The 26605-nt window shown below is 48.6% G+C and overlaps 1 protein-coding gene and 1 long non-coding RNA gene across 2 annotated transcripts in view; both read right to left on the reverse strand.

Annotated features, from left to right (window-relative positions):
• Window positions 1–232: 232 nt before the first annotated feature.
• LOC135309048 (uncharacterized) lies at window positions 233–4230 on the reverse strand. Its single transcript, XR_010369356.1, has 2 exons — window positions 1345–4230; window positions 233–619 (listed from the first exon to the last, which is right to left on the reverse strand). It is a non-coding gene; the product is annotated as an uncharacterized LOC135309048 (long non-coding RNA).
• A 1286-nt stretch (window positions 4231–5516) lies between these two features.
• Window positions 5517–26605, reverse strand: part of IGFBP2 (insulin like growth factor binding protein 2) — a 55775-nt gene continuing 34686 nt past the window's right edge. Inside the window, exons 2-4 of the mRNA XM_064434889.1 lie at window positions 10258–10481; window positions 8741–8881; window positions 5517–7444 (exon numbers count right to left, since the gene is read on the reverse strand). Of these exons, the coding sequence (XP_064290959.1) occupies window positions 7277–7444; window positions 8741–8881; window positions 10258–10481 (533 nt within the window). The 3' untranslated portion in view covers window positions 5517–7276. The remainder of the gene's footprint in view (window positions 7445–8740; window positions 8882–10257; window positions 10482–26605) is intronic.

The following is a 26605-nucleotide window of genomic DNA, read 5'->3' on the forward strand; positions in this document are numbered from 1 at the left end:
TATGCTGCCCCTCCAAAAACAAATAATAACCTGCTGGATTAAGTACAGAAGCAGTTATGGAGGAGCATTGGTGCCTGTGGAATCAGGGCCTCATCAACACTGAGGACTGCATCACTGTTCAGACTGAAGTAGCCCTACATGGGGACAGGGGAATCAGGGCCAAAACTCTTCACCACCCTCTGCCACCACGAAGACGACCAACTATGGAGATTTTTTTTTTTTTTACACAGCCGAAAATGTGGTTTGCTCCAGGGGCAAAAAACCCCCAAACCTCCACTTTGTTTCATCTTGGTTTTTTGTTAAGGCTGGTTTATAGCTTTCCATATGGGTAGGAAAACGCCATCCTTTTGCATTGAGGATACTGCTCATGTTGCCACGGCTGATTCCCACGACCCTGCAGTAAGATCCTGTGATGGGCCCTTGCCTTTAACTTTGGGGCCTTGTTGAGTGACAGCAGCCACTGCTCCATGGAGACCCACTGCCTTGGGCATGCTGGGACAGCCCTCAGCTGCCTTCCTAACTCATTTCTTGTTTTTAACATTTGCATTTGATTTTGGGACTCTCACCTCTTGCTTATCCCTGACAAGGGTCTCCACAATGTTGGTGCTGGGAGGAGATCCTGCAGCGAATGGAAGGAAAGAAAGGAAAGGGAGCTGTGGGGTCTGGGTGCTGTGGTGGGGAAACACACCCGCTGGGAACCACATCCGACTGCCACAGCTGGAGGTGGCAGCCAGCACTGGCCAAAGGACACAGCTGATCTCAGGTGGAAGGTTCCTGAACCCCCATATCCCTTTCAGCTTCCTGGACCTGGGCAGAGAAAAATGGAGGTCCATAGCACCACTGGGGCCCCACCAGTGAGGATGGGACAAAGGGGTTCTGGTGAAGGCTTCTTGCCATCACAGACTGGGAGCCCTCACAGCCTCTCATGAGATGACATTACTCTCCTAAGCATCCCGTGGGCTCCCCACCAGGACGTTACCCTGATGGAGGGCAGGACTGGACACCTGTGGTTATTTCCCTCCAAATGACAGTGGGGGCGAGTTTTGCCTATGGACTTCCACAGAGACCCAGCAGAACACATTTCGTCCTGGGGACAAAGCACCTTCCTATGTTGAAAAGAAGGAAGTGTGCTACCAGTGTGGATGTGCCCCAAAAAAAGCCTGTTGTAGTGGGGTAATTCCATGTTATTGGAGGGGAGCATGGTGGGGGCTGAGAGTCAGACCCCTCCAGGCTCTGCAGGGCTGATGGAGCAGGGTTGGTTTAACCATAGAGGTGGATTAATGCTGGGGTGCAAGTGGAGTGAAGAATGGGGTGAAGACAGCAGGAAGAGGAGCTTGTGCTAACCCCAAGGGCCACTGGACACCATTTTTGACACTGTCCGCTTGCTGATCCCTGTGCAAAACCTCCTGACTGTCATAGGCCAGTACCACCTTTCCCAGGACCCTTCCTTCCTTCTCTCTTCCTCTTTCTTGCTTTTTTTTTTGTTTGTTTTTTTTTTGTTTAATTTCCCAAAACTTGAAAGCCTTTGGCTGCAGAGAAAGGAGACGTGCCCCGGGGTGGGATGGGAAGGGCATCAGACCCCCATGGAACTTGCCTTTTGGCGAGGATACTTTTGCAGGGTGAGGGTTGGCTCACAGGGCCCCATGGTGGTGTCACAATGAGGCCACCACAGATACTGGGGAGGAACACAGGGCAATGCTCTGTCCTCTCCCTACCAAGCAAGTCTACGTGGCCCTGGGAGCCCAGAGTACCAAAATCCATCCCACACAGCCTCCCTCACCCCTGCGCACCCCATGCTGGGATGGCATTGCCTGTCCTGTCCCCACAAACCTGGGGGAAAGGATGATGGACATTTGGGGTGCACCACCCTCACCCCCCAGATCACCTCAGCTCCCAGGATGGGGCACCAAGTGACCCCCCCAGCTGCCCACTCCCTTAAGGATCCCCAGCAGGACGAGGCTGTTCACAGGCTGCACTAATATTTAGGACTGGGGTTGGAGCCTGGGTTGGGCTGGGATTGAGAGTGACTTCAGGAGGACTTGGTCACCCTCTGAGGTGGCAGCGATGAGGTGCTCCCATTCTCAACACCCAGCAGCACCCCTCTGCATTTAGGATGAGAGAACCAGAAGGGGCAGATTTGGAAGCTGGGGAGGGTTGAGGCACACCAGGAGATGCCAGCAATTTGTGCATCGGGGGGTCGTGAGGCTCAGGGGTCTCTGGCTGCGGTATTTGTGCTGAGCCCACGTTGGTACCTAGGATGTGAGCTGGGAAGGAGAGGACAAGGATGGCTCAGGACAGCCCTTCCACCACATCTGCCCAGGGAGCGGCGCTCAGTGGCTGGGCTACCCCTTGTCTGTACTGCAGTGGACTTCGAAAACCACTAGTACAAGAGCATTTTGCACTATTTCTCCGCTCTCTCCCCCCTTCCCCTTTTCTCCACCTTCCCCATGAAAATTCTTTGCTGTTGGTTTTCTTTTTTTTTTTTTTTTGTTTTGTTGTCATTGTTGATTTTTTTTTCCCCCAAATGGAGCATTGTATATTTAAAGAACTGTCAGTTCACCTCGTTTCTAGACCGCTGTCCTGGCCCTGGCTAGGAGCCCTGCCTGCTGTGGCCCCCTCCCCAGCCCCACCAGCCACCGCCACTGCCACCGGGACAGACGTCACCACGCACGTTACCCACCGTTGTAACACAGTTGTTAAAACACACCAGATTCCGAGTTTCCTGCCTGGTTTTTATCTTTAAGCAATACTCACTACACATTTTACGGTAGCTTTTTATAGCTTTACATACATACGGTAGCTCTGTTGTTTCGTTTTGGTTTTGTTGTTTTGTTTTTTTTTTTCCAGTAAACAAGAAATACTCATAATCTTACTGGTGGGAAAAAAAAAAAAAGCAGTTTGTGAAAAACTGACAATGGAAGAAGAGCTTAATGCTCTGTTTAGCATTTTGTACTTAAAAAAAAAATCTCACATTTTATTAAAAAGTGAAGATTGCTGTATACTATTTATTCAACTTATAATTTATGTTACTCTTTGATCTTTGTCTTTTCTCATGACAAAGCATTTATTTAATAAAGTTATGCATTCAGTTAGCTCGTGCCTGACCCTCGTGGAGCATCTGTGTGCCAGGGCTGCCAGTGAGCTGCTCCAGCCCCGAGCATCCCACGGCTGCCTGTGTTGGGTCCCTTGGGGGGCTTAGCCAGCTCCACAGGGGTGCTCAGGGAGGTACAGGGCATGGGGTGGCAATGCTTTAGTGGAGCTTTTCATACTAGAACAATCTGCTAGGTGACTGGTAAAAGTTGCAAGCCTAACTTCCTGCAAGCAGAGCTACAATTTTTTATCTTTTTTTTTTTTTTTTTTTTTTTTTTTTTTTTTTTTAATTTTATTTGCATGGATGTGGCAGTGCACATTCAACCAGTTTACCAGGGCAAAATACCGAGCAACCAGTGACATTAAGCCCCTAAATGCTATCTCAAACTGAGCTCCACAGCTTGGGAGCAGACGTGTGCTGTCTGAGTCTCAGACCTCTTGGGGCCGCTGGAAGACTTGCCCCGATGTCCCAGCGGCAGGAACATCCCTGGAGCTGCTCAGCCCAGCCAGGCCGTGGTCCTCAAACACTCTCTGGCAGCTCTTGGTGGCTCACCCCACTGCCCTCCCCGGTGCTGGATCTGACCCTGCCCCACCGCCCAGGCAACCATCACCCTTCATTCTCCCACTCCCCCCGATCTCCCTCCTCCTGTGCCCCTCTTCCCCTGCATTCACTGCCAGCATCACCAGAGCTGGGCGGCCAGACCGGGGCCGGAGGCGAAATCATCCCCTTTGCCCCTGCACTGAGGACCGCGGGTTGCCAGGGCTGCGCTAACAATGCATCCCGCAGCTATCTTGCAGCACGTGGAGCTGGCACAGCCACCCTGTCCCCGACGGACACCCCGTCCCCGACGGACACCCCGTTCCCCCGGACACCCCACACGGCCGAGCCCGGCCCCCTCAGGCAGCACAGGGGGCAGGAGCCGCGCGGCGCCGCAGCCGCCACCAGGCGGCGCCACGGCCCGCCCGCCTCACCCTCAGGAGGGGCCCGGGCGCGGGGCTGCCGCCTGCAGCCGCGGAGGCGCTGGAATGGGGCTTTCCATGCAAAAAGTTAGCGCTGCCTTCAGCCACGGGCTGATAAATCACATCCCTAAGGACAGCTGGAGCTGTATACACGTGTAAAAGTAGCTACAGCTATACACAGACACATTTTTACACTAAGGATGTTCTTTATATTAAATATCCTTGTTTATATTGTACAGGTTTTTATACTAAAAATTTTAGGAAGTTCTTTGCTATGAGGATGATGAGGCATTGGACCAAGTTGGGCAGAGAAGCTGTGGATACCCCAGATGTGGGAGTGTTCAAGGCCAGGTTGGATGGGGCCTGGAGCAGCCTGGCCTAGTGGAAGGTGTCACATACAGCTCGTGCTTGTTCCCCTTGTTTCAAGGGTTTGTCCCAGCCCTTGAACAGGATGGTGGCCCCAGACACTGCTGGGCTCTGGGCACCTCTGTCACCTCCAGCCCTCTTTGGGCAGCACCTGGCTTGGAGCACCCTTGTGTCCCACCCTGCTACTCAGCATTCCCCCATGGCATCACCTGAGCCACCTCCAGTTCACCCCAGAGGCACCAAACAGGACATTAATTTTGCTTTTCCCATGTTCTTCAGCCTCCATCCCACCCCCCCATAATGCCTGTCCTCTTTCCCCTCCCCTGCAGCCCCCTGCACTCACTGCCTCCTGCCCCCATACAGTTTCCAGGTGCTCCTCAGCATTGGAAAGTCCCTCAACATGTGTGAGTCTGAAATTCGTGGCAGGAGACAGAAGAAAACAGAAGGGGAAGAAGTCCAGTGGTGCTCCCTCCCTTTGGGAAGTCCAAAGGGAAAACACAGCCAGCTGGATGCAGGATGTTAGAGCCAGCAAAGAGTCTCTCTTTCAATGCTGCAATTTTAATTGAATTTAGTGTGGATTCTTATTTTAATTTTTATTATTATTTGCGTCTCTGTGATGCCCAAACACCAAGCTCTGCTGTCACACTCCCTTTGGCAGCACTTGTCACTCTGGCAGAAGGTGCAGGACCTCTCTCCACAGCCACAGGAGTGGAGCAGCTGTGGTCACACACAGAGCCTGTAGCTCCCTGCACTTCCCAAGAGATTCACAAGGACCCATGTGCATAGCAGGAATACAGCCAGGCAAAGGAGTAGTAACACCAGTTCCTCCCTGCCCACATAACCAGGGCCATAACAATGAAAAGCTCAGCTCCCATTACTGCCTGTCAGTCATGGACAAAGGATGAAGAGGGACAAATCTGTGTGTGATGCATCAGGCAAAGAAACATCCTGTGAGCAGTGTGGAGGGGAAAGACAACAGTTTTCTGGAATCCTATTTAATTTATTCCAACCTTATGTAGCTTGGCTTTCTTAAAATGGAAGAAGGTAAACAAATAACAGAACTTCCCTATTCCTAAACAAAACAAAGTACAAACTGCAGGTGAGAGCCAGCATGTGCAAGTTTTATATGAAAAAGCAGAACACCCTCAGATGTTAACAGAAAACAGGTAGCATCATTTTTACAGTTACTTGGTTTTGCATGGAGGTGTGTTTTCTTCTTTCATTTGCTCCCATTCATACACATCCACATATGCCCATCCCCGACTTTCCAGAGGGGGTTTTTCCCCAGTCTCCTCCACTGCCACGTCCAAACCCCTGCAAAGGCACGAGGGCCCTAATTTAACAAAGGCCACCTGTGCCCTTCACACTTTGGATCTGAAATGTGGGTCCAAGAACGGGGACAAGAAACAACAAACCATTTAAGAAAAGCCCGAGACGTTTACTCCAAGGACAGGGCTTTTACAATTGCTATAATAAGGACATCCATATTAAAAAAAAAAAAAAAGAAAGAAAATAATAAAACCTCCTTGCTTAGGCAATGGGGAAGTTATTTATTCTCAGCATCAGTGTGTTCTGTACAGAAAGAAATCAACAGGTGAATTAACAGCAGAGACACATCTCTCCTCAGCATGTCCAGCACAAAACCTCTCAGAGCACCTGGAATCACTTGGATTTCATCTATACAAATGTGTATGTGGGCAGAGAAGTGTGAGAGTGTGTGTGTGTCTGTGTGTGTGTTTGCATGTGTGTGTGTGTGTGTGAGGGCCTTTACAAAGCAAGATATATACTGTAATTTACTTACAAAAAGAAAAAGGTATGTGCTGAATAACAGATGCTCACTTCAGTCCCAGGCAAAAATGGAGGGACAAGGGCAGCTGCTTGGGAACGCAGGTTTTAGATGTTTTGTTTTGTTTTTTCCTATCTAGAAATAAAGAAAAAAATGAATGAGAGAAAGAGAAACATTCCCTGGCTTGTTATCCTAAATCTACACACGCATCATTCCACCCAGCCTCGGCAAGTTCATTTTAGCTCCCTCGGCATAAGCTGATCCTAAGAAATACTGTGCAAAAGCCCTTCAAATCCCTTAGAAAAACAAGCATTTAGCTTTGCTATCACCCAAAGACCCCATGCTCCCACACCAGTGGCTGAAGCTGGGCCCCTGTGGAGTTGGCTGTGCCCCAGCACAAGCAAAGGAAGCACCCAAGAGTGTTATTAGGGGGCAAGGTGGCAGCTCCCTCATCTTTAGCCCTTCCCCTCATTGCTGCTTCCTTGGGGGAACACATCCCAGCTGTGGTGGTAAGTTCAAGCTGGGAATCCAGGGTCTTTCTTCCTTTCCTCCCTCCTACACCACATCCCATGCCAGGACTGATGGCTGGGCTGGGGCACAAGAGACTGACTGGCAGGACACAAGAGGCAGGTGACAGTATTTACAGTCTTTGGTCTTGGGGAAGAGAGAAAAAGAGGGGGAAAGGCTGGGCTCTTTCAGTTTTTTTACCCTCTCCCACTCATAGCAAGGGGTTTCATCCCCTGGGAGGGGTCAGGGAGCACATGGCACTCTGTGCTGGAGGGTGCAGAAAGATGCCACAAAGCAGCAGGGAGGGCAGGGCTGCAGGGCGAGGAGCAAAAAAGACCAGTTCTCTGGTTTATGTTGGGTGAAAGACTAAGAAAGCAGTCCCTTCTCCTTGCAAACCCCCCACCACCTTCCCCTCCCCTTATCCCTCCCCTCCCCAGGAACCAGGCAGCTGAGGAAGGAGGGCAGCACCCAGTCTCTTCCAGAGCCTAAAGAGACACGCTGAAACCCATGTAAAATCCAGCACTGGGGCCACAGTGAGCCACCTCCAGCCAGCAAGATCACATCTGTCTACTGGCTCCGCAGGGCGTGTGCTCCCCGGTCCTCCTGCTCATGGGCTGTATAGAAGAGGTGGCACTCGGGGTCCCCGCGGATGGTGGGTGCACCCTGGATCACCTTCCCATGGATGGGGTCCACGCACCAGCACTCGCCACGCTGCCCATTCACCGACATCTTGCACTGCATGGAGAGGACAGGACACGTGTCAGAGTCAAGAGAAGGACAAAACAAACCACTTCCCAGGTCACCCAGCCCAAAGCCCCAGCACTGGCAGAGCTGGGGTTTCTCTGGTGAACTGGCACTAGAGTTTATATTCAGGCAAAATCCATGGTATGCTGCACTCAAACCCCCCGGGGCCTATGCTGCACCAGCCATGTTACTCCAGCAGTCCAGGGTGAGGGCTGAACCTCTTTCCCCAGGGGCTGTGCCATTCATTCCCCAGACATGGCTCATCTTACAGGCAATGTGCCAGCTCTGCTCCATCCAGCCCTTCCAAGTGTGGTCATGCTGGGGGATCCAGCCAGCCCATGGGCCTCTTCAGGGGTAGGTGGGTGAGGGCCCCAGTAGTACAAAGACAGGAGAACATACCAAGGGAGATTCTCTCAAAGAATCTTTTTTTTTTTTTTTTTTTTAATGCTTCTGATGAAGGGGTAGAAGTAGCCTTGAATAAAAAGCCTAGCCATGAAAACAGCATGGGTCCCCTCTAAAGGCTCAGCTATAAGGAATCCTCATATCCAAGCACTATTCACAGATTACTCCAGTCAACCCTGCACCAGCTGTTCCTGCTGTTTTTCCTGGCAGTTTTTTCCCATTCCTCAGCCACTGACACCTGGTGGTTTTACATGAATGAAGCCAGGAAGCCAGAACTCAGATACACAAGTTTTCTGAGTTCTTCTGGGTCCCATAAATACCTTCAGAAGCATGCTGCACCCCAACCCCCACCTGCCTGGAAGGAATCCCTCCTGCAGCTGGGGGACTAGCCTCCATCTGTGGAGGAAAACCAGTAAAATACAGTAGAAACCTTCCTGACTCCCAGAAGAACCTTCTGCTTTGTCTGCAAGACTGGTCAGTATTCAGTCCCTCTTCCCCCTGCTTTTCTCCTGTGGCAGAGCCCAGACAGGACAAGATCTGGCTCAAAGTTCAAGAAAATATACCTGGACAGATAAGCAGTTCTTGTGGGGAAGAAGAACTAAACTGATCCTCCATCTCTGGACTGCCTGCAGCCACGTGTGGATATGGATTTCATCTCCACTTGCAAACTAGTGGCTGCAGATACACAGGGGTGTAACTAAACCTGTCCATGCCATGTGCAGCATTTTCTATTTACCCCACACCTGACATCATGCACAGGGTATCAGCCCAGCCCTGAACTATGCATGTTCCATGTCTGCACATGGTAGGGACAGACAGTGAAGTGAGCCAAGGGCTGCTGCTGGAAGCACAGACAGCCCCAGAGCCCCCACTCTCCCCACTTACCTGTTTGAGATTGTACAAGCCATGCTTGTCACAGTTGGGGATGTGAAGGGAGTAGAGGTGCTCCAGGGGCCCTCGCTCATCTGGCAGCCGCATGGTGGAGATGCGTTCCAGGACCTGATCCAGCTCCTGCTGACAAGGGGTCTGAAAACAGCCCAGAAAGCAGGGGAAAAAAATGTATTATCAGGACATTGGTACCACTCAGTATCAACACTGTGGACAATGGGAACACCAGTAAGGATGAACACATGCGCATCCCTAAAGACACAGGTTTGCCACTGGGTTCTGCTCCAGAGTTCACCACCAGGCACCCAAAATCAGAGTTGTGCATAGACATGCACGTCCCTCATGTACCTGACATGGCCAAGAGCCAACATAATACCAGGTCCCAAGTCCTGGATACAGAGGAGAAACCTCAGAGAGGCTACCATGGCTCCCACTGGTGGTGACAAGTGACATGAAGCAGGGCTAGTCCAGACAGATCAGGAGAGTTTCCATAAGCATAGCCCAGAGCACACACCTGTGATGCCCAGAAGTACAACTCAAAAGCATGTGAGACTCCATAGGAGTGGAGGGGATGGGAATGGGAGTACCCCAAACCAGCCTCTGGAAGCATCCTTCTTGCTCCACAGCAGCTCCCAGACAGGGATTCCAGCCAAGGCAGTGTGGTTGAAATACGCCTGATGTAAGCCAAACTGAGTCCACACCTCTCTGCTTTTGCAGTGAGTGAGGATTTTTTTGCAAAGGAGCAGCAGCAGTGTGTGAACTCTCAAAGCTGATGGTGCCGCCGTTTTATTTTGAACTTCTGTTTTGCCTAGTCTTTGGAAGGCATGAAGACTCTTTTAAACCTCCTTTTTGTCCCCATGCTCCCCAGATATTAATACTTTGTGTGTTTACAGGGATGTGTATTGTGGACCCTTTGGGGTGGGTTTCAATCTCCACATTTCCATCCCATCTAGTTGCCTTGACCAAACTTCCCACTAGAGGGAAGCCACGGCCAAGAACTGAGTAACAGACAGGGACAGGCAAGTGGACTGGGAGGTCTTAGAGCACTCTCCCTACTACAGGACAGCCACACAGGTCATCCTCGGCGCTTGTGGCCTCCTTTAACCTGGACTGGGCATGCCCTGGAGCAGGCAGACAGCCCTGCTTCTGGCCCCTCAAATCCTCTTGGGACACTCCTGCTTAGGGAAAAAGGGTGTGAGAAAGTCAATCTGTGGGCAAAGAGCATGCTTGCACCCCTGCACAGGTGGGTGTTCAGCCAGCAGAAGCCCCCCTTCCAGAGGTGAAGCTGCAATGAAAATAATGCCACCTGACCAGCATATCAAAGTTCATCAGATAGTGTGTTCAGCCCCAGCATCGGGCAAAAAATGTTTGCTTCTCCTCTTTTGCTTCTCCCCACTTTTTTCTTTCAATTTATTTTTTTCTGTTTTTAAAACAGTTTATTGCAGATGCCACTTAGGCTTTGCAGTCAGCATTCCCCAGTGAGCCCACAGCTCCCCACAGCCCTGCCCTCTCACCCTGCCTGTCGACAGCCGTGACTTTTTGGAGTCCTCGTGGTTGTGATGGGCCTTGCTGACTTTGCCCATCTGCCGCTGCTGCTCGTTCACCTTCTCCCTCATCACTGCCAGCTCCTTCATGCCCGTCTTCATGGGCTTCCTCCCTCCAGCTCCACTCAGGATCCCCACGGTGCCATCCACGTGGTTCTCAGCAAGAATGCTCTCAGACCGGTCATCACCATTATCTGCAGGAGACGGGGCAGACAAGGAAAGTGTCCAGCTCAGTCAGGCGCTGCCTCACATGTTCATCCTGCCCTGGATCATTTTCAGACGTGGCTGCTTACCAAGCCATAAAATCTTTGCATGCAAAAATTTTAAATTGCATTAGCCCTTTCATCTGGAAGGTGAGAATAGATTCTTTCATTCTGGAGTTATTACCACTCTAAAAGACAGTTTAGAGAGCAGGGGAAATCGCTGCTGGAGAAGTTCTTTCTGGCTTTTCTGTGACCTTCTAAATTACTTCCCAAGAATGCAATTTTCCCATTAGAAGTCCAGTTGGATTAGAGATGCCAAATGTACTTCAGCTCCAACACTTAAAACCGCAGTGATTAGTAACAATACCTTGAGTCCATCTGTCATCCCCCAGAGTATCTCCAGGAATACTTACTCAACATTCATGTGCTAAAATAAATTCTCAGCTCTACTTTCAAAAATACCTCACCTCTGTACTGTGGCTATGTGGCCACCCTAACATCCTTTGGAGATCCTGCCATTTCAGTGATCATCATCCTTGCCATACCATCCTTCTCATTGTTTCTCATACACTGTGTTACTCATTTACCTTCTACCTACTTCTGCATTTGGCCACTTCTGCTGACAATGGAACAGTCACAACCCTGCCACTGCTAAACACCACAAGATCCCAGCTAGTTCAGCCACTTCAAAATCAATTAGAAGAAATCTGGGGATTTCTGTTATTTTTCCATCTCCTGTGCTGTGCTTTATGCATTTTCCCAATTCACCAGGGATTTGTGAGAGTAAACCTTGCCACAGCAGGACACAATTGTCACAATGCTGCAGCCACCAGTCTCTTTGGACTTGGCAGTGGCAATGAGGACAGATCTCAAGTCCTCCTGTTTTGTCCAGACACCTAGAAGGTGACAGCTGATCACTCCTTGTTGCCTGCTCTGATCTGACTGAGCAAGCACGTCTAATACTATAGCTAAATATAATATTGAAGCTGACCCTGAATAAAGCTTGGACTTAAGCAAGACCTCCAGAGGTTCGTTCCAGCCCAAATTAGGATTGAACCCACACATGGACATCACCTCCCAGTGCAATAACCCAGGCCAGGCTTTGTATGTCTCTGTATGTATTTCTCTATACAAAACTTCTTCAGCAGCTCCACAGGTACCATACCAGGGGACAGACCAGGCTGTTCCAGTAATGGTGACAAACAGGAAGTGTCTTTCAGTATTGCCAAGGAAGAACTGTAGCACCCAACTTCCCAGCATCAGAACTCTTTGGCACCTCTAATTTCAGCTTTCCAGCATTATGGAACTCAGGCACTTATCTAAAGGTAAAGAAATAATATCAAACTGTGCATGAGGCAGGGCAAGCAATGCTTTAGCTCATGTAACAGTGCTTAATTTATGGATCTCTCCTGCTTCTCCAAGGACCAAGCATACAGAGCATTTACACATGTTGACAGTTCCTTTTTTCAGACTCTGCATGATGATGTTTATCCCTACTGTCAGCACAGCCCTACTGTCATGACAGAGTGAAAAATCGTAACAGAAAGTGTTTTATTTCTGCCACAGCTTTCTAAGCTCTTGTCAGGTATTTCAACCCCAAGCTGGGGTTGAAAAGCTTGGGGGAAAGGAGAAACGGCAAGAAGAGCTTTGTCTGAACTTACTCAGCAAACATGCAGCAACATACAAAGATGGCCCAGGTGGGCTCGATCAAGGAGCCATCCAGCCCAGCCTGCCATTCATGAGAGACCATCAGCAGCTGCTTGGGGGCAGAAGGACCATTCCCAGTCTGTGCTGCAGACCAGCAGTAAGGGCACTTCCATGGCTGAAGACTGCATCTGACCCACAGGATTGAAAAGCCACCAAAAGACCCATCCCTCAGTGGATTTGTCAAGAATCTTTTTGAACTTCTTCACAAGTTTCCAGAAATACTAAATGCATTTGGTCTGCAGGTTTTTAGCTGCTTAGGTAGCAACTGAAAAGCAAACACGGGGCAAAACCAATCTGGCAAAGTCCATTACTTTCCTCAGTTCTGGTTCCAGATGAGAATTGAGACCAGGTTTGATAGCCAGATGGGCGAGCTCAAAGTCTAGGCTGCTGTCTGGTGATTGCCATCTGGCCATCATCCTAGGAGTCAGACAAGCAATATTTTGAGCAGGAATATTCTGTTTATACACCAGTCTCCCCATTAATTAAAAACACATAGTGAGAAGAGAGAAGGCCATGAGGCCACCTTTAGAGAGAATTAACTAAAAAAGCACCATGAAGAGATGGGCAAGGGTGGAGAGGAAAGGCTGGCTTAGGAGAGTTTTAGCCTTCTGACCTCTTTTGTGCTCCTCTCCTTGTTGCCCTCCCCACTGTCAACAACAGCAGAACAAGGGCAGCAGCAGAGCAGGTTCTCAGACACACTGCAGTCCTCTGCTTCATTCAGAAAAAGATGGTACAAACTGACAGAAAAGCAGCAAACTGGAAGTGATGTCTTCCCCCATCCATTCTCACTCCTTCCTGCCTCCAACTAAAATACATCGACATCTGCCCAAATAAGCACTGTGCTAGTAAATGCAGGCGAGCTGGTAAGCCTCTTGTCGGCTGATTCATTCACAAAACCTGCTTCTGATAATATTTTTGTTCATTTTTCTCACTTTCCAATGCTAACAAGTATCAGCCCAAAGAAAACCACTGATGGGAGTGGAGTGTGCAAGCCAGTGTGGGTGAACACACCCAGGGACAAGGAGAGATTGGTCTTGGCTCCCCAGGCACCATCACAGGAGCAAGACTGGATCAGCAGCCAGGAAGGTCTAGCTGCTATTGACTGTAAGCTCTCCTCTCTAAGGCCAAGTCAGCCATGGTGAGCCATGCCTTTGACCCTGCTGCCAAGCTGGACTGGTCCACCTGGGGCTGATGGCAGAGCCCCATCGCTGCTTTTCCTTCTCCCAAATCTGGTGCTGCTCTTAAGAGAAGCTATCCCAACTTGGAGCTTCCAGGGGTGGCTTCATCACAGGGGAAGGGAGATGAGAGTTAGGCCCCATGTACAGAGCACCAATGTTTCTTTCAGGACAAGGTGCACACACAGGAGAAGGCTGAGAACCAGGTGTGATGGACCACATTTGAAAAAGAAAAAGGGCCAGGAAGCAACAAGAGTGGAGAGAAACTCCACTTTGGTGGAGGTCAGGACAGCACAGAGCATGACACAAGCCAAACAACCCCTCTTACAGCCAGATAGTGCTTTCTAATGCTGCCCAAAAGCTGCAAGTCATGCTTGTTTATTACAATCCATGAACTAATGAAGCCACCTACCAACCCTACTAGCAGGGGATGGGCAGGTATGTAATAGCCTCAAGATACAGAGCCCTAATCTATCTGTCATCCTGACCAACGCCTTTTCACTGACCAATTTCAATTCACACTAAATATATCTGTAAGGGAGTGGTGCCAAACTCCAAAACAATTGTTTTATAGTTCTTTCTTACAGCATGTGGAAAACATCTCCTGTGTTATTTCAGATCAAAAGGTAAGAGAGCTTTGTGCAGGGTGGGACAAGTGTGGCAGGAACCTAAGCAGATAGCTGAAGTTCTTCTGAATGCTGATGCAGAGTCCATGAAACACCTCTCTACTTGCCAAGAAAACGATTTCTTTATGGCCTTTTTCAAGGAAAATTCCCATTTGCTTCAATGGGGCGAGGACTTGGCTGAGGAAAAAGCCTGTTCAAATGGCCATCAGTTAACGTCTGTAGGGAGCTGCACCGTCTCGCCAACATTTTCAAAAGCAACTACCAATTTCCAGTGCTAAAATTTTTGGGAATCTGGTTTGAGACCTCTAGGCACCTCTGCCGAGACAGCTGAGAAACAGAGGGGCTGAAAAACAACCTGTCACTTCCAGAGCTACGAGGAAAAATGTACCACACAAAAAAGGCAGCTGCCTCAGGTTAAAAATATATTTTTATCCCTTTGAAGAGCTCTGAAGCGTATCTGGGCAGCAGAACAGGATGGAGCCAGTAGCACTCACTTAGCACAGGAGAGCCAGGCTCTATCACGGGGAGCACACACCATGCCAAGGACTGCAGCCGCCCTCGCCAGTGCCGCTCCTGCTCTCTCTGCACTTGCTTTCCTTCACCAACAGCTTGCCCAAAGGGTTTCACGTGCATTTGCTTATCTGCCCAGGGTGTTTGTACAGTGTTTAAATGCTGATTAAGGTCCCAGACCCATAGAAAGTTTCACCCAACTGGCCTTCAACACCCTGCCTGAAACCCCGCTATCTGGGGGTCCTGGTTCTGTCCTGGGCTGGACAGGGCTTACATCTCCCTCCCGCAGCAATCACAGCCTCCATTGGCCAGCACTCTCCTTCTGAAGTCATCTAAGGGCTTTGCAGTTTACTAATTACCCTGAAGACAGACAGGTGTTCATCCTGAACTGCACATGGTTAAAGAAAAACAAAAAATAAGGCACAGAAATATTTGATATTGCTGCCCAAACCATGCATGGAATATATGGGCAAGTCCAGAAGCTCAAGTCCTGGCCTGGCACTGCACCGTGCACAGGAGTGAACACACTTGGGGTTGCAGGAATGCAGCAACCATGAAGAGATTTTTCACCCTAAGCAGTGTCATCTGTCCTATCTAGGTATGGGGTTTTTTTGCATCTTTTAGCTTTTTGTGTTTGCAAGTTCTATCATTTCAGGATAATTTAAATGCCTTATTGCCTGCCACTTTTTATTTTAAGGAGCAGAGCTGCCTGTCCCAGGCTGCCAAGAAGCCAGTGCTTGTCCTGTGCAGCCTGAGAGCAGACAGAGGCTTTAAGCCTGACCTTTCATAGGCACAACAGCCCCACTGGAAGAATTGCTTGTAGGAAGGTAGGTAAGGAGCAGACAAACCCCAACCACAGCCCCAGTGACCTCTGCCTCATCAATCTGCAAAATACTTCAAGAGCAGCCCTGGGCAAAGGTGCAACAGCTCTGGTGTGTTATGACTTGGAACTCAGAAACCTCAGAAAAACTTTGCCAACAAGGATTACACTGGCATTGCAATTTCCTCACAGCAGGAGTGGCCAAGAACAAAGCCCACCCCGATGCCCAGGACCTCTGGCCCTCACCCTACCCCCAAAAAGGACCCAGGGTTTGCTGATTAGCACTGCCAACCTGTAAAGCACTGAGCCATAGCACAGCATCCATCCACACTCAACTGGCAGCAGAGGGAAAATGTGGGAGCACCGGTACATGGTCTGGCCCCATCATCATCAAGCTAGTCTGGATGCAGCCGTCCAGAGGCAGATGAAACCAAAGCACCCACTCAAGTTTCACTCCATTTTGCACAGAAGTGCATGTGGAAATGCCACAGAGAGAGCATAAGCAATGGACTGTGTAGGAGACAGAGCAATGGGAGAAGGCCATACATCAGAGAAGAAGCACCACCTGCCCTGGAACAGCATCTCTCACAGAGGGCAACCATGCATGCTCAGGGGAGGGGCAGAAAAGAAGACAATTACAGAACAATTCTTCCTTTGCTCTCCTCCTGGCCATCGGCAGTTCAGAAACCAAAGCTATTTCATCTAGACTAGGTTTAACAGCCATTGACAGACCGAAGAGGAAAAAGCTGTGCATGATCCCTTCTGGATTCAAGTACATGAACACCCCCATATTGCTTGCTGTCCCCTCTCCTCAGCCAGCAGCCTTTCTGCTTAGCCTCATCTAGTTCTGCACAGGGAACATGTCATGTTTAAGCTGTTGGTTTGGTTTCAAAGGACTTACAAATTGAGAGGTGTCTGTGCCACCCAGCTTTTACAAATTGAGAGGTGTCTGTGCCACCCAGCTTTTGCGAGGACTAACCTGAAGACCAGTCATCCCAATCTCTCAGAAACACAGGCTACTATCATGGCACACAGATCACTTCAGAGCATCTCTCCATCTGCTGAAGAGCTCCCCAGGACCCTCTGCCTGCCTGCACTCCCAGGGTTATTTCATCACACCAACCTGCTCAGTAACAGTGAGGAATTGCACACCACATCCAGAAAATTCCCTCATTAGTCTCCAAGAACTTGCTTTACCTCTGTGATAAGCTGTCCACAAAGCACTCTCAGATCTCCTGGGGCCAAAAGCCCTAAGGGCTCTGCAAACACCCTTTTTTTTTTTTTTTTTTTCCCCCCTTGCCATGAGATCTTTTCAGCCCATCTCTACTAGCAGGGAAGGCAGGGCTGGGGAGGGAACAGGGAACGGCATGTTCTGGCCAGGGGTTGCTTAGCAAGCTCCTCTCCCTACCCTGAGCAGCTGGCACTGAGGGGTGATCCAAGGGGCACCCAGTGCTTTCCTTTGACTCCGGCATCCTACAGGAAATGCTTTATGCTCCTCCGAAGTGCCAGGGACACTGACTCCGGGCAGCACAGCTTTCAGCAGCTTGCTTTGCTCTCTTTTCTCTGCCTGTTCCTGGTGGCTGGAGAGCTCAACTTTCCCTCCTCCATGCACCTAGGTCCAGAGCCAGAGGAAAACCTCTTACCACGGCACAGTGCCCACAGCACACCTGTGCACCTCCGCACACAAAGCCCTCCAGGACCAAGGGAGAAGCAATGCTGACGTGAAGCTGATGTCAGATGAGGACAGAAGAGGGACCACGATGTCCCTTCCCCGGGGCTTTACTTCAGTCTTTTGTTTTTGTTTGTTTTTTAACCATGTTTGTAGCCTGGTTTCCCAAGGATACAGGACTTGTGCAATTACACAGCCTACCTCTGTGTTTCTGCATGTGTGTATGTTTGTATGACTGCCTGTGTCCCTATTAGTTCTCCTCCCCCTCCACCTCTCAATATATCTACAAACACGTCAGCAAATGCCAACTGCATCTCAAACAGGAACACAATTCACAAAAATAGTAAGTTTCCACCATTTCATGGAAACGTGCAACCAGGCTGAAGAGACACAAAATAGCAAGGTTTGTTTTGTTAGTTTTCTTTCCAAATTATTTGACTGAAGGGCTGTGTAGAACATTATCAGTCCACTCTGCACAGACCCAGCAAAGCACAAACCACCACTGGGGAAGGTCTGCTCCAGCCCTCCTCCTGCCAGCTGTGAGCCTGCACGTATTATTTGCAACATCCTGCTCTCTCCCGCACCAGCTGTTCACTGTGTGCCAAGAATGGCGAGAATGCTGTTCAGGACCCTCAAAAATGCAGGAGGAGAATGCTTCAAGTCCCTTCATTTACCAAGCTCCACTTAAAATCCTCTTCTTTCACAACTTCTCCCGAGCACGGAGCTACTGTGCATGCCAGTGCACACCCACAGCAGAGACACTCTGGACTTAGCTAAAAGCTGAGGCTCAGGAGCCAGAGGGTCTCATCTCATGGCTGATGACAGTATTTTTGTGCGTGTACTTAACCTCAACATGTGTGAAGGCAGCATGCTCAGGGAAAAGACCTTTAACGCGTTTGGAAGGTTTTGCTGAGTGAGGCTCTCCAAGCTCCCTGCCACCATAAAAGCATTCCCCCTTGTTAGTGAACCGTATCTCAGCCTTTTCAACACAGTTCTACAATTAGCCCTCTGCAAAGCTCCAGCCTTCCCAGCAGAACCAAATGAATTAACTGAAAACACTTCCCAGCTTAAATTAATTGCACTGCAGCTTCCCAATTTGACATTGACCCTGTCTGTAAAATCCCCAGAGTAGTTACTATTTAGTCATTAGGGGCTTCTGCCTGAGTGAAAGAAGCCATTAATCCTCCCAGACCAAGTCTCTGCTCTCCTTTCCCGCTCACTCACATGCATCTGTGTGGTCTTCAGGCACCCCAAAAAGCCTGAATCAATTTCTAGTATAAGATCAGTGCCTAAATCCTTGGTTCCTATGAATTTCCAGATTAAAGTGAACCAGAAACCACCTTATTCATTTCCTACAGGTCTAACTGCTGTGTTTGAATTACCTGTATTTCCATAATGGAAACACGGGCTCATCTCTAACCCTGAGTTCAAACCTGTCAGGGGTTTTGCATCCCACAGTCCAGAGTATGCAAGCACAGGAGAGTTTTCCTTACCACAGCCTCCATGAGGGTGCCTGCATGTTCATTACTATCTAGATGATCTCTGTTTGGCACTGGGCTGCTGCACCTTTCTTTCCTGCAGGAGAGACAGATGTTGCCAGAATTACAGGAGCTATGAATCTCAACAAGGCTGATTCCCAGGTACACACTCTGCAGCCTGCCAGGAAGGACTGATGAAGGACTTATGATCTGATGGACACAATCACAAACAACAAACTCTTCAAATGAAAGCACACTAAATGTTTCTGCTTCCATCACATATTTTGGGAAAAAATTATAGTATACAGGACCTTTTCAGACTATTCTCCTATTTTTCAATTATCATTACCTTTATAGCTGCAGGCAGCAACAAGCAAACACCATGCTAGCTGGAGACAGACTGCCAAATATCAGTTGGAACCTGCACAGAGATGGACTACTAGAGGAAGTACTCACATCTGTCCATGTCTCCTGGATACGGTGCTTTAGCCAAATACAAGACATCTTGCTTCAAGGAGAGGTGGCTGAAGGGAATTTTGTGAGTTCTTTTATATAAGAAACTAAGGGAAATAGTCTCTGAAAATGCCCTCTGCCTGTTCTGGCTCCTCAAGGATAGACAAAAGCTCACCAAAAAGATGTCCTCTGGCTCTGGAAGCCCAACTGCAATTCACTGATTTGTGAGTAACTATTTGGTGCCTGTTCACAACTCCTGTCAGGATCAGTGGCTGGTGGGGAAGTGGCTCTGGACACAGCATGAGCAGAGGAGCCTGCAGCAGAGTACTGCACCATAAGGGAAGGCTGTGTGCAGCACAGCCAGAAGTCTAACCTTGGACCCTCAAGAAAGGTGGAAAATTCCTCAAAACTAGGAATTAAAAACCCCAATCAAAAAAAAAAAAAAACCAACAAAAAAACACAACCCACAAACAAAGCAAAAAACCGCTTAAAATGCAAAGAGCTGCTTCATCCTGCCTGTGAGAGCCATCTCTCACCTGTCTCTGGTATTGCTCTGCTCCCTTCTCAGCCACACTGGCTTCTCCAGTTATTATGCATACAAATGGAATGAAATTCAGTCATTTGTATTACCAGTTTTTAAATAACGTCTCACTTTTCCAAAGTCAATTTTCCAGACAGCAGCTCAAGCCAGGGCTCCCCTCACCACCCACCCAAATCTCATTGCACATTTCCTAAAAGTCTGCCTTTTTCAAAACACACTATTATTACAGTAATTTCTTCCTAACTTCTTAGAAATGTTGCCAGAGCCCAACAGCCAATACCATCAGTGTCACCTTAAAGTCTGCTGGACCCACTGTCCTCATGCAGCCCCTGAGCTGTGCACCAACCCTTAAAGCCAACCCTGTTTGCTTATTCCCCAGGCACAAAGCACAGGTGCCTCCAAATAAAACCAGAGCACTGAACCGTAGGTAGAAGAGGGAGTATCTGCTGCAATTTAGTTGAGCCTTTTTTGCCCACAAGCATCTCCCAGCTGCCTCCAGCACTCACAGTCATTATCCTCCCTCCTCATGAGGGCTATTACTTAGTTGCTATATCCCACATTTAAGCCACAAGCTGAGCTGCTCCCAGATTATGTTTTTTTCTCATTTGACATCCAAGCTAAGCAACACCACAATTGTTTCAGGTTATGTCAAAACACTTTGGCCATCTGCTCTTGGGGCAGTATTTCACCCAGTTTTGCAGTCACTTTGCTCAAATTTCTTTAACCCTTGTTTTACCCTTCTCCCAGCTAGAGGAAGAGCTGAATTTGAACCCTCGTGTTCAAGTACTCCGTGAGCAGGGACTGAACTAGGTCTTGCATGTGTATTTGTTATGCACATTTACTATTTATCTTAGTATGTGCATTTACTGAAACAAGGCAACTGCCACTCTCTAAGGATAAAGTCTTCACTGACACAGCACTGCTACTGAAATAACCAGGAGCTTTGACAAAATTAAGACTTTGCAGATTCATCCCACTGCTGACCGGTACATGCGAACATGCAGGAACACAATGAAACATTCAAACTCATGGACACTACCAAAAGGCAGCAGTTTGATCTGTAATAGCTGTTTGTGGCATACAAGGGCCATGCACATGCAAGTAATGCAAGGCACCTTTATGGTCCCTCCGTGACTTCCAAACTCCAGAGCCTACAGCATGGCCACATCCATTCCACTTGGTCCTCAGAAGGGGAAGATTCCTCCTCACAGGTGTGAGGGGAGCAGTGCCAGACAGCCTGCTCCTTCACTCTGATGATGTTGCTTTAGTCTCTTGCCTTTTTTCTATAAAGGGCTGGATCTCATTTTGTTTGAAAAAGACTCTCTATTTTGGGCCACCCATGAAGCTGCCCAAATTCAAACCTCGGGAGTTTGTAGACTCCTGCTGAGCAAAAGGCAGGAAGAGAGAGTCATAAAACTGTGGTAGAGGAAGGAAGAAAAGACAGGGGAACATCAGTAGCTGCATTCCCAAGGAGGATGGAGGCATTGCAAAGCTTAAGACACAGACCACCACGGAACACAGTAATGGAGACAAACGTGATAACCCAGCTGAACCACTGTAATGGAAGCTGGGATGCATATCAGTCAGCTTTCTATTTAAACAGCTCCAGAAAGCATTTTGTGTATAGCCTGCCAGCACGCTCAGCACCAAGCTCCCTGGTGTGTTTGCTTTACACCTGATCTATACAGCACCCCTTTCTTGGCCAGACGATTTGGATACTACTTCCTGCCTTGGAAGAGATCCAGGCATGTGGCAAAGAGCACTTGAAAAGTGGGATCTGATTATATACATGGTGGGATGGCCCTCAAAATAGAGAAAACCACCCCTGCCTTTGTAAACAATCCAAACAGTGAAACACTGACCTTCTGCAAGGAAGTGCACGGAATCCCCCAGCTTCAAGAAGGGCTGGCGTTCCCATGGAATTCACCCCAAAATGCCAAACACCATAAGCTGGCTTGTGGCACATGGATGTTGACATCCCAACTCCAAACCACCCCTGAACATGATGTACACCTGACGTGGGTCAGCCTCCCCAGCCACAGCCCAGACAGCTGCTCTGCAGCAAGTACTGCTCACACTGTACTCTGCTCATGTTGTACAGCATGCAACAGGTTTTACCCGGCCTTTATCTATGCCATTTTGGAACCCCCAAATGTTCTAAGCAAAATGCAGCAGTCATTTAAGGGCATGCAAGTCCCCAAGCACAGGCTCTGGGGAATGAGCTCACCAAGGGGGGCACTAAACCATCCTGGGAGCCCTAAGGTGGGAGGCTGTCAGTAGGTAGAGTGCTGTAACACACACTGCTCTCAGACCACCACAGCTGGAAAGCACTGTAACCACAGCCATTCCAGAGGCAAGGAGGCAGGAGCCAAGGAGACAGTGGGGAACAGTCCCCAGCTGCTACATACCCCCTTTTATCAGTCCCCAGAACAAAAGCACTGCTGAACTATTCACCATCAGGAAGCAACGGGCACTCCACCACACTTGGTCCATAAAGCTCCACTTCATTGGAGCCACTGTTGCCACATCTGTTAGTGTTTTAAAGCACATACATCTGGCTTAATTGAGCACTTGACTTTATTGCTGCTTTATCTCTATTTTCTGAACAGGCCTTGGGGAGAGGGCTTTGTGTGGCTGAAGCTTGCTTCTTTCTTCATTCTTCCTTTTAAATTTTTTTTTTCCACTAAATTCCCACCTGAAGCAGGAACAAAAGCCACTGTGACAGCTGCACACAATCTCTGGGGCTGCTTTTAGGAAAGTCTCCTCTCTAGACAATAAACCCCATGCTAAATAAATATTCTGGTTTATGTGCTTCAAAGCTGCAGACTTAAACCCCATCAATTCTCCCTTTCCACTCTGTTTTCCCAGCAAAAAATCAGAATTAGTGACAGAAGGTGGTGTAGTACATGTCAGGAAGAAAGAAAAAGGATCTTGCTGCCCCTGCTGTCTCTGAAACTTTGCCTCTGCCAAGTTACAACAAACAGGAAAAGGAGAATCAAAACACAGCCCCCATGTACCCTCCAACCACCCAGTGCAGGCTGTGCTGGTGCCAGCTACCGCTCACAAACAATCACACTGCGAGACTCCTCTGGCACATCCTTCCAGGTGGCCTGAACAACAGAACAGCCCAGCTCAGGAAGCCTGTATTTGATCCATGCAGTGCTTGAATCCCTTCCAGAAAGTACAAGGGTCCTTCATGCCCCCAGACTGAGGAGAGGTTACCTGAAATGCCCTTTGCCAGCTCCTATATGCCTGTTTCCCTGTGAAACCAGAAGCCAGGCACACAGTAGCTGGGAACATAGAGGAGCACTGGCTGTAAAGTCAGCTGTTTTCCCACTAGGCCACCCTAAGTACTCTGCAGTTACTGGGAAAACAGGATTGGTGCCTTCTGGGGCAAGGAGTTTGGGCACCTTCACTGGCCTGTGGCATCCTCCCAGGGGCCCATGCCCAGCATCCTTCCACAGCTTTCAGGCCATGATCTGGGATGGGCACCATCCCAGACAGTATTTCTCTCCCTGCAGACTGAGGCTAAGACTGCTTAGCTGGTATGGAGTGCCAAATGCACACAAATACATTATGCTGCTTAATACTAACACAGAATGCAACCCACAGAAACAGCCCAGGACATCTATACCTGCTAAAAGCAGAACAACCTGCTGAAATCAAGGCTATTGCAGCTTCAGGGTAAGTGGCTGAAGTGATGCTTCATCACACCACCACACGTCATGGCTGTGATGCAGCAATCCCCACAATCTGTTTCAGGCACCCAGAAGGAAGCTCCTCAGTTACACCACCACTTGCTCTTTGTACCCAGCAGATATTCTCCCCACCCCCACCAGCCATCTCCCGAGTGTCCTGCCCTGACCTCAGCTCCTTGTTCTCCTGCCTGCCACGTACAAGAGAATCCTCTTCAGCCAGCGTCACAACTTGTGAACTCTGTGGCTTTCAACCCTTCCAATGGAAGCAGGCATCAATGTCCTGCCCAACCCCTTCCTATGAGAATAAGATATTCAAAGCACTGTCAGCTCTCCCAGTGCTGTGTTCCAGTTTGATTTCATGCTGCAGTGCTGAGTCCAGCCATCCTTTATCCCTGCTGCCTGGTATCTTTTCTCCGATGTCTAAACACAAAAGCCACCCTTGAAGCGAGCAAAAAGCAAGGCGTACTAGCAGCAGCTGAATGAGCTCCCCTGGTCCTTCCTGTCCCAGTCCAACAAGACTTCAAACCCAGGAAAAGAAATATCTGAATAGTGAAGTGAAAGAGAGTCAAAATGTAATTAAACTCTGCACTTCCTATCCCAAACTGGCAATGGATCTTCCTGTGTGTTTGATAATTACTCAGGCACTCTTCTTTCACTAGAGAGGAAAACAGACCTGTCTTTAACAAGACAAACTTCTGGATTCCTTGGGAGGAAGGCAGAGCAAATTATAGTCTCCAAACCTCTCCCTGCCCTCCTCTCTTCCTCCAGCACAGCTCGTACTCAAAAGCAGAGACATCTTTCCTATGAAAAAAATCCCTCTTTAGGCTTTACAGTTGAACCCAGCTGGACTCTACCTGTAAGAACACCAGTTCAAGTTAGCTTCAAAAGGACACCCCATCTTCTAGAGCTAGGGAAGACAGAGAATTTATGTACTGCTGTACAACCCACATGGACACCCCCTTCAACCACGACAGAGGGAGGGGAGAGCAGATCAGCAGATGGCTTCTGCAGCATTGCTTCCCAGGGAAACGGAGCAGTCAGGGAATGAGCTGCTCCTCTGTGACCAGCAGCTGACATCAGGAGGGCTGTAATGACTGATCATCTCCTCTGCTTCTGGAAACCAATGACACAGGGACTTTCCAAGCCAGAGGCTGCACATGGCTCATCACATTTCTTAGCCAGCCATACATCTGTGAATTTATATACTTCCTTTTAGATGCCATTTATATATCAAGGCCATTTCCAACTTCTTACAGGAGCGACCTTCATAGTTCAGCTCTGTGCCCTGCTTGATCTTTTCATGGAATGCCAAATGAAACTGAAAAATAGTGATCTTCTTGTTCCTGCTTCATAGCTTTCCCTCAGCCCACAGGAACAAGTCAGCAGAAAGACCTAAACACCACAGTGCTGGCCTTTATACTCCGTTGAGACAGGCTTTGAAGACCCCTTAGCCAAGGGGTGACCTTCAGAATGCTAAGTGCACCTGCTGTGTGCCATGCATGCCTCCAAAATCAACCACAGCCCTGGTGAGAGGCTGGAAGCCAGGACACCTCTTCTTTAAAAAGAAAGAAAAATGCCCAGCCTTTTTGCAACTACAGAAGGCCTTGGCATGAGCTAAGGGCACAGGAACAAAGCCAAAGCACATGGAAAACAGCAGCAGCAGTTCTTACTGCTGCCTAAGTGGAGAGCTGGGACACCACCCTAGAGCAAGGAACTCACTGCAAGCTCCTGATGAGCTGCACAGAGTGCCCTGACACAGAGACCCCTCCAGTGCCACCCCCAGTGCTGCCCCGATGGCCCCGGCCCACCTCCAGCCCATCAGCACTCGCTCTTGTCACGCAGTGAACCATGTTGGCTGAGGACCAATGAAAGCACCTTCTAATGGGATTTTTCAGGTTTCAAGGATATCAGTGTCTGGCACAGGCTAAAGTAATTAAGACAACTTCCAAGACACAATCTGGCATTGATTAACCAGCTATTTACCACTGAACATTACAATTTCCCACTCAAACTCTGCACCAGAACACTTGCTATTTCCTAATCGTTTTCTCCCTTGCCCCATTCCTGTCTCACAAAGCCCAGCTGTGGCCTCTCACACCCCTCCCTCAGCCTCACCATGCTTTGCCTTGCTAAATAAACCATCATGGTGTCAGCCAGACTAAAGCTGAAAGGCTTCCTGAGGGTTAAAGGGAAAAGCAAGTTGTTCTTGGCAAACAGATAAATCCATTTTTCACTGAACAGGTCTCAAGATGGACAGCCACAGCCACATGTGCTTGCAATCATCATATTTACATTTGAGTCTTCCTACTGAATACCAGTAGGAAGAATACCAGAGTAAGAAAAGGCTTGGGTTGATCTCATTTCTACCAGCTTCATTTGGCCGATGCCTACATGGCCACAGATCTCTTCATCATCAAGTTCCTCCAGACTAAAGACATCCCTAATGCCACAAGAGCTGGCCTAACACCTCATTTCACTACTCACTCCTACATCACACAGAAAGCCTGGCGGGAGGAGCAGCTGGAGGGAAGGGTTTGTAGTGAGCAGGGAAGAGTCACTGGTGGCATTTAACACCTCACATGAGGGGTAATGCAAATTTTGCATTCAAAGACAGGATTTGTTACAGGACCAGAGAAGGTAGAATGAGCATGTCCAATTTCAGGGCACTTCCACACTCTCCCCATGTGTAATACCACCAGCTGCTATATCATCCCTTCTTTGAAAGGGAATTAGGAAGGCCTTCTATTCCCAGTGAGTTCCAGAGGAAAAAAATACACCCAGCCTCTGCAGTATGTGAGTCCTTCCCTGCAAAGCTGTATCATCTCTGTTTCTAGCGCCTGCACAGCAGCATGAAAGATGTATGGAAAGACAAGAAATCCGTGGGACAGGACTTTGCCTCTTTTGAGATCTGCAGAATACTATATAAACTGATGGGGCAACATAAATATTTATTATTAAGGAGGTGTAAGAGAAGAGGAGAACGGAAACTTATCAATAATGAAAAGCAAAAGTGAATAAAACCTGTGGAGATAACGCCACACAAGCATCTTTCTTGTTCCTAAAATATATAATGGAGCACCACAGAAGAAAGTAGGACAGATTGGTCAGATAATATACTAGAAAGGAAAAGGGCAACCAGGGAAAATCTGATGACACCTATAGTTAAGTCTAGGAAGACCAAAAGAACTGATAAATATGCTGCTTTTACTGAGATGAAAATTACTGGATTAGACAAACATGGACAATCCAAATAATTACTCACTGGTATAGTTTACAAAAGGGTTGTGATAGTATATCATGTTATGAGTAACCTTAAGGATGAGACCAAATGTTTTTTGTAGTGTTCTAATCAAAACAGCAGTTCACATAACAAAAATCTGTGGTCTGAACTAGACCAGGAAGCAGACTTGAGAATGGGACACTGTCCTTTGGCTGTAA

Source organism: Passer domesticus, chromosome 10 (assembly GCF_036417665.1).
Source record: "Passer domesticus isolate bPasDom1 chromosome 10, bPasDom1.hap1, whole genome shotgun sequence".
In the NCBI taxonomy this organism is placed as follows: domain Eukaryota; kingdom Metazoa; phylum Chordata; class Aves; order Passeriformes; family Passeridae; genus Passer; species Passer domesticus.